Source organism: Myotis davidii, unplaced genomic scaffold, assembly GCF_000327345.1.
Source record: "Myotis davidii unplaced genomic scaffold, ASM32734v1 scaffold508, whole genome shotgun sequence".
Taxonomy (NCBI): Eukaryota; Metazoa; Chordata; class Mammalia; order Chiroptera; family Vespertilionidae; genus Myotis; species Myotis davidii.
The window spans coordinates 415,908-426,734 of NW_006299262.1; the positions used below are offsets into that span (position 1 = coordinate 415,908).

General features: G+C 37.1%; 1 protein-coding gene across 1 annotated transcript in view; it reads left to right on the plus strand.

The window, feature by feature from the left end:
- Positions 1–647: 647 nt before the first annotated feature.
- LOC102762022 (protogenin) overlaps positions 648–10,827 on the plus strand; it is a gene marked incomplete at its 3' end in the record, with an annotated part of 40,500 nt that continues 30,320 nt past the window's right edge. The window contains exons 1-4 of the mRNA XM_015571146.1: positions 648–789; positions 2,866–3,030; positions 6,042–6,347; positions 7,120–7,308. Coding sequence (XP_015426632.1) covers positions 648–789; positions 2,866–3,030; positions 6,042–6,347; positions 7,120–7,308 — 802 coding nt within the window. The remainder of the gene's footprint in view (positions 790–2,865; positions 3,031–6,041; positions 6,348–7,119; positions 7,309–10,827) is intronic.

The following is a 10,827-nucleotide window of genomic DNA, read 5'->3' on the forward strand; positions in this document are numbered from 1 at the left end:
AGTTATTATAAGCAAGCATATTAACCCTTGGGGTCTCAGTTCCTTCTTCTATAAATGAAGAAATTAACAAGAAATAATTGATTCTCTAAGAATTCCTTCACAATTCAAAGTTAATGATTTTAAGAACTCACTTTTATTAGTATAAATATGAATCTTTTGTAGCATTCTCATTTATGTTTGACAAAACTTTAAAAATTTTTGTTGACCTCAATTTTATGTCACAGTGCAGTATTATGTAAGTTAGATGCTAAAAGTAATATATTTTCTTAATGAAAGCCAAGTTTTTAAAAAGAAATTAAGCTGTCATCTAAAGCAAACAGAATTTGGGGATATCACAAGTATTTACTTATGTAGACTCAGAAAATAAGAATAATTTTAAGCAATTCATATAGATTTTTCAGTAGGGCTGACTATACATTTTTTTGTTAATAGTAATTTTTGTCATTTAAAATGAGAGTACACGTAGCAATAGTTTAACTTTATTTTTATATTATTCTTAGAATTTTTCATAGAAATAAATACATTTTTTTCTTTTCTTCAGTAAATTGGTAATTAACCAGATTATTCCTGAAGATGATGCTATTTATCAGTGCATGGCTGAGAACAGCCAAGGATCTATTTTATCTAGAGCCCGATTGACCGTAGTAATGTCAGAAGACCGTCCCAGTGCTCCCTATAATGTGCACGCTGAAACCATGTCAAGTTCAGCCATCCTTTTAGCTTGGGAGAGGCCACTTTATAATTCAGACAAAGTCATCGCTTATTCTGTGCACTACATGAAAGCAGAAGGTAAGCAATTAGAGGAGTGTCTATCTTTGAGTTCCACTTGCACTCATGGATTTGTTTTCAGTCTGAATGATGTCTTACATCATCCACATAATATTTATTTTTCATATACTACTTTTGAAGTTTTATGGCAATTGTCTCTAGTCTGTCAGGTGTATATTTTTTTCTAAATTTTGTAGTATTATATACTTTGTGTATATAAGTATAGCTTAAGATATTTTTATTTATAAGTCAAGTACCATCTCTGCCAGGGAAAATATAGAGTGGTGTGTTTATGGATTTCATTTCAGCAAATATATAAATTTCTTAACTAAGACTTCGTATGCCAACTTAAGTATGCAGTTACATAGGACCAATGGTGTGACTGCTTAATAAAATCATGTAGTAAAATATAGTCACTATGTCATGTTCTTTTTAAAGGGGAAAGTAAACATTATCGAATTCCCCATATATTTGGTTTTATAGATTTTGAATGTTTTCTGAAATTATATAGAACTCTCTGAAAATTGGATAACACATTATTGATATTTTATTATATAAAAGTAGAAATCAGATCTATCTTCAGATTTTTATTTTGAACTATTCAATTTTTATCCTTATTGTTTCTTTTGGCAAAAATTTTAGAGGAAAAGGAAAAACTGCTTACCAGTCCTAGAGATTTCTCTATTTTCCTATATTTCTCTATCGATTTTTTTCATAGAAAACAGAAGTTTACAGATTTTAGTTTTATATATAAACAGCCTAACTTTTATGCAATAGATATTAAAAACAAATCCAAATACCCAGTGAATGGTGATGTAATAAAATTGTCTGTAGAAACAGGTGGTTTGTTGTTTGTTTTTTTGTACTTTGAAGTAGTATTTTGAAAAAGAATATTTTGAATTTAAATCAGGGGTCATGGTAGCAAGAAGAATGAAAGTCTGATAGCTGAGCTTGTTGTAGTATGTTAATTCCCTTTTCAGTGATTTAGGAAGGTAAAAGGAATGCTGGTTTTGGTGGAGACCACTCTTGTTCGCTATTATGGTTCTTTCATTAGAGCCTCCACATGTAGCTCAGTGGTCTATTCAAGGATAGAACAAGGCTTTTTAATTCGAACTCAAGGACCTTGTTTGCTAGGTCAGAAATCGTACTATGCAGCTCCTAATTAACGAGACATTAGGCAGTCTGTTGTGAAATGCCTGTAATCTTGTCTAATTAAAATGCTATCAAGTTCATTCAGAAATGTGGGAAAACTTAATAGTGGAATTTGCCTTCTGTTTTGTTTATAAATCCAGTGTGGAAAGAAGGGGCCCTGTCCTTAGAGAGTTTTGATTAAGTTGACATCCGTTTACCGTGAATTATTCACAAAGCACAGTCGTGACCAGGGCTCTTGTTCCACTTTACAGGTTTGCTCTGTAGGAATTAAATCCGACAAAGACAAATCCTCTTCCCTACCTTGCCATGCATATTTTATTAAGAATGGCTAAGGATTTTTTTCCTCTTAAGAAAAGAAAAAAGCTCATTGTGAAACAAAGCGTTCTGAAGCACATTCTGTGCTTCCCGGTTCTTTTGCTTCCAATATAAATAGAAGAACAACGTGTGTCAGTCAAATTTAATAGAATCTCTAGGGGCAAAATGAGATCTTTTGCAGGACAACTTTTGGTTTGGTTTGTTTTTATAAAGAGTAGAGACATTACATTCCCTACTGTCTGTCCATTTATGTTTAAAATAAAAAAGAAGCCCTGGGTTCAAGCAAGTAAAATTTAACCTTATGAGTGACAGTATTCTGCAGTGTGAAGCTTTGTGTGTTCCTGCCACACGTTGTCTCTGCTGTGGGTTTTGACTTAATGGAGTTTAGAGAAGGTTAATTATTTCCAGTTTGATTTATTCAGAAAAATGCAAACTAGTCATTTGTAGCAAGACAAATGAAATTACTTTTAGAAAATAAAGACCTTCCTATTCACGTTTTTTTTTAAAGGGTATCAGAAGATAACTGAGAGAGATTAGACTCAAGGCCTAGTGTTTTACAGTGCGGGAAAATGGTCTTGTTAATTTTATTTTGAATATTCTTAATTTTTAAACACTGATTCTTTAATGTAGGTTTAAATAATGAAGAGTATCAAGTCGTCATCGGAAATGACACAACTCATTATATTATCGATGACTTAGAACCTGCCAGCAATTATACGTTCTACATTGTGGCATATATGCCAATGGGAGCCAGCCAGATGTCTGACCACGTGACACAGAACACTTTAGAGGATGGTAAGAAAACGTGATCCCAGGTCATTTAAGTATGAACATTAGGATGTTTAATCAATTAAAAAAATAAATATGTTTTAAAATAGAGAAAATATCTTCTTGTTGATTAAGAAAAACAGATGTGGTAATCCGAAGGCTAATTTGCTATTTCATATCTGATTTTCACTGTTGGGCAGGAACATGATAACAATAAAGAAAACTTTATAATTCGTAATATAAGTTTAATAAAAATTCTAGTTTTGTCATTGTATTTCTTCAAGGTCTTTAGTTTAAATTGTAAATATATAGCAGTTTTTATTTTTTTTAACTTTATATTTTACTGAGTATATTCTCTAGACATGAATAAATATAAGGGCAGTTACATACTGAGTGTACATAATGACTGAAGGTCAGAGGTATTAGACTTCTGAAACTGGGAGTTTATGAAATTTAATACCTATCAGTTAAAAAAATTATAAAATCAGATTTTTATTTTTAGATATAATATGGTTATTCTACTTAAGGAGGAAAGTAATACTAGCTCAGTTTGTCACCTGATTATGGTTGGAAAGCGAGTTGTGGCAGACCTTCATACAGTCTTACAGTGGAGGAAGTTCATTTTATTAAGACAGTAGCAGGGAACTATGTCTCTTTCTCCAGAGCCTAGAAGGCCCATGTTTATACCTTGCAGTGTGAAAAGGAAATTATTTGAAATATGCTTAATTATACTGTTCTCCCTTTATATATGTTTTCTCATCCTGAATAAATGATCCATTCTTAGTTTTCAAAAACATTTTTAGAGAAATGATTTCCAAATCTTTTTGTTATTGTTCATTTGGTCCCATATCTTTTACTTATATCTTTATAATGCCACGTATTTAGATTCTTATAAATTCAGAGATTGACTAAATGAAAAAGTTATCACTGATCTAAATACTGAATTCAATTTGTTTCATTTTGGAGTGAGGCACAGTACATATGACCTCTCTAGTTATCTCCTTACATTTAACTGCCTCTTAACATGCGTGTCTAAAGTGAAACACAGGCTAGTGTTTTTTTGTTTTGCTTTTGGGGTGTTTTTTGGGGGAGGGGTGTATGAGGCATACCCTTCATATCCTTGAAGAAAATGAATCTAAGCATGCCCCACCTGGTTTGGCTCAGTGCATAGGGCTTCGACCTGCAGGCTGAAGGGTCCCAGGACACTTACCAGGGTTGCAGGCTCCTCCCCGGCCTGGGCCCTAGTCAGGGCGTGTGCTTGAGGCAACAATCAATGTGTTTCTCTCACATTGATATTTCTCTCTTATTCCTCTCTCTTCCACTCTCTCTCTCAAAAAAAAATCAATGGAAAAATATCCTCAGGTGAGGATTAAAAAAAGAAAGAAAATTAGTCTAAGTATAGCAACAACTTGTTAAAGCTTGCCAATTCCAGTTAAGTTATGATCTCAAAGTTTTTCTCCTTTAAATCTTTCCTTACTCTGCGACTTTTAAATTTAATGTTTGATTTTGTGTTGTGGACGACATACAGACCTCTGACACTGCTTTTCAGATTTCTGCAAGAGTCTCTCCTATATTCTAAGCTCCTACTTCTCAGACGCAGATGTGCGTGTCTCCTGGAGTGCACAGCAGTGCACAGCCAGTACAACTAACACATGTGGAGTGCTTATCCCTGCCTATTCTGTAAACCTTTCCTTCACTGTCTTGTTTAATCCCTACAGAAGTCTATGATAGAACTATTGTTATGTGAGCTTGTAGAGTATAGGGGATAAGAATGTGTGCTCTGTTCCTTCTCTTACAAGCTTGTGACCTTGGGCAAGTGATTTGACCTCTTTGTATCACAGTTTCCTCAACTGTAGAGTAGAAATGGTAATGTTACTTTTTTCAGTGAGTTTTTGTGAACATTTTTTTGTTCCTACACATAAAGGAATGCTTAGTAAATTGATTTTCCCTTTTCTACCTATTAGTGCATCATTTATCCTACAAATGTTTATTGAGTACCTGTGATGTGTTATGTAACATGTAGTGGTGAACAAAAAGCAAGAAAAAACTGTCCTTAAACTTAAGAAGCTTACTTCCTAGTGGGAGAGAGGGTAGAAGAACAATAAACATGATAAATAGTCATGTTAGATAGTGCTAAGTGTTGTGGAGAAGGAAAAAAGCAACAAGGAAAGGAAGTATAAAATGTTGAGAGGGTTTGAGACTTTGGACAGTCACCAAAGAAGGGGCTCACTGAGTAGGTGACATTTGAATGAAGACCTGAAGGAAATGAACATGAGTGAGCTGGCTAGGCGGATGACTGGGAAGTGCATTCTAGGCAGAGGAAATGGAAATTGCTAAGGGCCTGAAACACAAGTGTAGAAAGCGGTGGGAGATGAGGCAGAGAATTAATGGGAGTTGACCATGTAAGCAGATACGGTACAAAGAGGACCTTGGCTTTGAGTAAAATGGGAGCTGTTTTAAGCAGAAGAGTGACAGCATCTAACTTGCATTTTAACAGCTAATGTGTTGAGAACAGGTAGTAGGAACAAGGGCAGAAGCAGGGAAATCTGTTAGGAGGCTGTTGCAACAATACAGGCTAAAGGTGATGGTGATGGGGACCAAGAGGGTGGCAGTGGAAATCGCCGAGCCACAGGATTGAATGTGGACATGTGTTTGGAAGAGTCAGGGATGACACCGAGGTTTTTGGCTTGAGTTAGACAAATAATTGCCATTAACTGAGATTGGAAAGACTGTAAAATGAGCTATTATCATCCTCATTTTATATTTGAAGAAACACAGAGAAGTTAATTGGCCACCATCACACAGAGTAGTAAGTGATAGAATGAGGATTCAGACACACAAGCTATGCTTGGTCCTTTCTCACTATTTTTCCTTTTTTTTTTTCCCTCCTGATTTGTACTCTGAAAACCTGTGCTAGGGCTGAAGGCATCTCTTCTTTATTATATGTTGCTGTTAAGAGAACTCAGTTATTACTGGTGTGCTGATTGACAGTTTTTATTCTAAATATTTATAAGCAACCTGTTTTCTTACATGACTAGTTCCCCTGAGACCTCCTGAAATCAGTTTGACAAGTCGAAGTCCCACTGATATTCTCATCTCCTGGCTGCCCATCCCAGCCAAGTATCGGAGGGGCCAAGTGGTGCTCTATCATCTGTCCTTCCGCCTAAGCACTGAGAGCTCCATCCAAGTTCTGGAGCTCCCGGGGACCACGCATGAGTACCTTTTGAAAGGCCTGAAACCTGATAGTATCTACCTAGTGCGGATTACTGCTGCCACCAGAGTGGGGCTGGGAGAGTCATCGGTATGGACTTCACATAGGACACCCAAAGCTACAAGTGTGCAAGGTAAATCTCTAAAGGTGATTGAGGAAGAATAACTGTATTTATTCCTTGGAATCAATATTTTCTTATTTAAGTTATGTTCATATTTTTAAATTTTGTTTTATGAATAATAGTATCCTATAAATCATGGACTTAATTGAAAAAGATTTAAACTTTTTATTGAGTAGTCCCTTTTTGCATAGAACTCATTAGTGTGTAAAACTTTTGGTTACAATATTTGTTTGCTCAGCAAATCTTTCATGGACAGATCAGTCCAAATCAAACTGAATTACCAAAATTATATATTACACACACACACACACACACACACACACACACGTATAAATAGAGAGCTAATTAATATTATTGCCATATGTTTTTTAAAATGTCAGTTTAATAGAAACACCGTAAGACTAGGAAATTCTATACCTTCTTCTTTTACTAATGTGGAATGTAACCTGACTGGTTTTGTTGGTGTTAATTGATTAATAGTAATGCCTGTTCTATCACAGAGGAATATTGGATGGTCAGAATTAAAAAGTACTTGTTGTCTCTTTAAAAAATACACAAATATAGATATTATTTTGTTCTTATTTATATGCCTTAGTCTTTTAGATAGTATTTTATGTATTTAGTTCTGTCTCAAACTTTAATATCATTGTGAAATTTTGTTATAGTACAGTTGATTTGAATATTTTGCAGCCATTGGCTTGCCATCTGAAATCTCTACTTTCCTGGTTTTTCACTTAAATTATGTGGTTTTTTCATACATAACATTTCTGGTGAATTTTTCTAGCCCCTAAGTCTCCAGAGTTACATTTGGAGCCTTTGAACTGCACCACCATTTCTGTGAAGTGGCAGCAGGATGCTGAGGACACGGCTGCCATCCAGGGCTACAAGCTGTACTACAAAGAGGAAGGGCAGCAGGAGAACGGACCCATCCTCTTAGACACCGGTGACCTTCTGTATACACTCAGTGGCTTAGGTGAGTGAGTCTCTACTGCGCTTTTCCTCTTTTCCTTACTCTCTAACCAACTGGAAGGAAAGTGATTGGGTATAAGCCAGCAGAACTGACTTAATGGTAAAAAGGAAAAAGAACTGACTTTACTCCATCACTGTGGTGTCCTCCTGCTTAAGTCAGTGACTGGTTTTTGACCCACCATTGTGGGTGAACTGACAAGTTGTCAGGTAACCGTGGTATCTTTCTATCTGCTTTTCTTTCTGAAGTTCAGTTCTGGTAGAGTGGGATCCTGGTTAGTTAAATTGTGGGTGTGTGGTGGATGTAAATTATCAATGTAAAATAGGAATATTTCCAAAGGATCAGAGAATACACAATTGAGTATAACAGAAATTGCTCGAAAGTACTATGTAGGTGTATTGTTTTACATGTATAAAATATATGTAAGTTATGTACAAAATAATGCTCATATGTGACCTATGTATATATGAATGTTTACTTTATGTAGCTCTAACCCAGACACACTAGAGAAAAAGCGTTTAACTTTGTGAATGCGTTCAGCAGGGTTCTGAACGATGCTGCTTTATTCCCCATTCATCTTATCTTTGCTAAGAGCAAGAATCTCATGATATATAACATGTTTAGTAGAAAGGAAAGAAATGTTTGTCTACAATAAATATGAGGTATAAACTGATATCTACTCAAGATATAAAATGCACACTTAGCTATTTGTTGCTCATGAGTGGATTTTTCACCCTTAAGTACAAAGGGGCAACTCCAGTTACGATTACCAAGCAAATTCCTACTGAATTGTTACAGCGCCTTCTGCACATATTGGACTTTACAGTGCACACTGGCTTTCCCTGTCACAGACCGCCCTTTGGGTGCAGGAAGGAAGAGGCACAATGGCCCCAAATGGGCTGCCCCACATCCGTCCCCGGCCTCCTGGTAGCACAAACCGTGAGAGCAGCATTAGACACGCTCCCCTGTGCAGTAGGAAGCAGTGGTAGGGGTCTGCTTTCAGACGCAGGGGCATAGAACCCCATCTTCTGGCTCTTGGCTACAGCTTCCCAGATGGCATTTTGCTTATAATCGTATTATGTCCGAGTTTAATTTAATCTGCTTTTGGCTAAATAAGTTTTACTATTGATCTCTGTCACATAGCTTTATAAATGACGAGAAATTGCATATGCTCCAGGACGACCTTCCTTAAACCATTGATACTGAACTGATGTTGCCTAACCTACTGTCACCAGAGTCAGCAGGAGGACTTTCTAGCCATGGCTTCTCAGTGTGCACTCCCTTTCCATAGGCATATCACTTATTCAAAAAGCTTGTCCTCAGTATCAAGTAAGGAACAGGATTTGGGACAATTGTTGATAGAAAATCATACAATCAAACTCACTGCTAAGGAAATATAAGTATGTTGAAGATACAAAAACTAGTTTTATAGAGCACTCCCCTTGAATATTCAGGTCGCTTATTCTAATCAAATGAGTAATTAGAAAAATATAGAATAATTTTATGCTTATTGTGGAAAGATTAAAAAGCAGTTAAGATCTTGGCAATGAAAAACAATTCTTTAAATTTTTAAAATTTTCTACATATGCATATATATAAAGAAGAGCCATCACTCTTCCCTCCCTCCCCCCACTTCCTGAACTTTAAAGAAAAAGTAACGATGATAAATCTCTAGAGTGGGACTGGGGAACCTTTTTTCTGCCAGGTACCATTTGGGTATTTATAACATCATTCCCAGGCCATACAAAATTATCAACTTAAAAAATTAGTGTGGTATATTTGGTCATACATTTAATTAATTCACTCCTAATGCCTTGGCAGGGACAGACCAAATGATTTCTCAGGCCTTTTATGCCCCGTGGGCCAGATGTTCCCCACCCCTGTGAATCTAGAACATAGTCACTTTTCTGGGATTCTTCTCTTGAAAATGGACATTTGGTTTCTCAAAACATATACCAGGGCGTGTATGGCTCCCAACTGTGCTAAGTAGGTGAGAGGCTGAGATCCTAAAATGTTTATCTTCAACCTTCCCCAGTCTGTGGTCTGTCTTTGGATCCACAGTTGCCTGAACAGCTACTGTGGCTTCATTAATTTTTGTCTGTGGCTCTCTGAGCTCTTCTGTACGCAGCAATCACAGCATTTGAGCAGCTTTATTAAGAACTGCATCTCCTGTGTCCAAACCAAGAATATGCTTTTCTAAAGCAACAGGCAATTCCTCTTTAGTTTCACTTGCTTTAGCAACTGCATCCTGTGTTAGGTGCTCTTGGACCAAAATGAGAATTGTCTTAAGCATTGCTAGGTAATCGTGACGCTGAATCTGAAGAAGGCTAGCCAAAGCCATAACACCAGCCTTAAAATCAGGATTCTTTTTTTCTTTTTTAATAAATTCTTTTAATCTTTTTTTTTTTTCATTTTAAAATCCAGATTCTGTACATCCAGATTGATCAATGGCTCTGCATTCTTAACTGCATTGTCAGCATTTGTTTGTATTATCAAGTACTGAATCCTTGCATTTTTCATCATTATCTCCATATTCAAGTCTAACAGCTAAACCAAGAAGCCAGCCAATTGCTTCTTGTCAATCTGGAATCTTGGACAGTTACCATCTGTGAGATACTTTGCAATTGAAGCTGGCTGGGTTGTGGTAGTCGAGGGCCATCAGCTTGATCAGAACATGGTCCAGGCATCTCACTCTGGTTGTCTCTCCCCTCCCCGCCGGGAGGGGGGTTTTGGTGGAAAAAGAGAGGCAAGGACCATCTTTGTTGAAATCTTTAATAAGCCATAATAATAAAAGCATAATATGCTAATTAGACGGGATGGCCAAACAACCTTCCGGATGACCTTCCGGATGAAGCTGGGGCTGCGAGGGCTGAGCTCCTTGCACGAATTTCATGCATTGGGCCTCTAGTTTCTAAATAAAGTTTTCACTACTATAAAACTTTATTTTCTCCTGTGTTGTAAAATGAAATCACATATATTGCTTATGTTATAACTAGAGGCCCGGTGCACAAAAATTTGTGCACTGGCCGGGGGGGTGGGGGGGTGTCCCTCAGCCCGACTTGCGCCCTCTCACAGTCTGGGACCCCTCGGGAGATAACCACCTGCTGGCTTAGGCCCGCTCCCCAGGTGGCAGATGGCAGGCCAGGATCCCGTGCTGGGTCGCAGACTGCCGCCGCCCCCCTGGGTCGCACACGGCAGGCCTGGATGGTGGATGGCAGTGGGGTAGGCGGCGGATTGTGCTGTCCTGCCCCACCTGCAGTATGCAAATTTTTTTTTTCTGTTCATCAGATTATTTATTAACTTCATTCTTAGATTCACTTGTTGATAGATGCATACTTGTTGTTCATAATTAGTATCTTTACCTTTTTCTTCTTGTTCCTCTTCTTAAAGGATACCTTTCAGCATTTCATATAATATTGATTTGGTGGTGATGAACTCCTTTAGCTTTTTCTTATCTGTGAAGCTCTTTATCTGGCCTTCAATTCTAAATGATAGCTTTGCTGGGTAGAGTAATCTTGGTTGTAG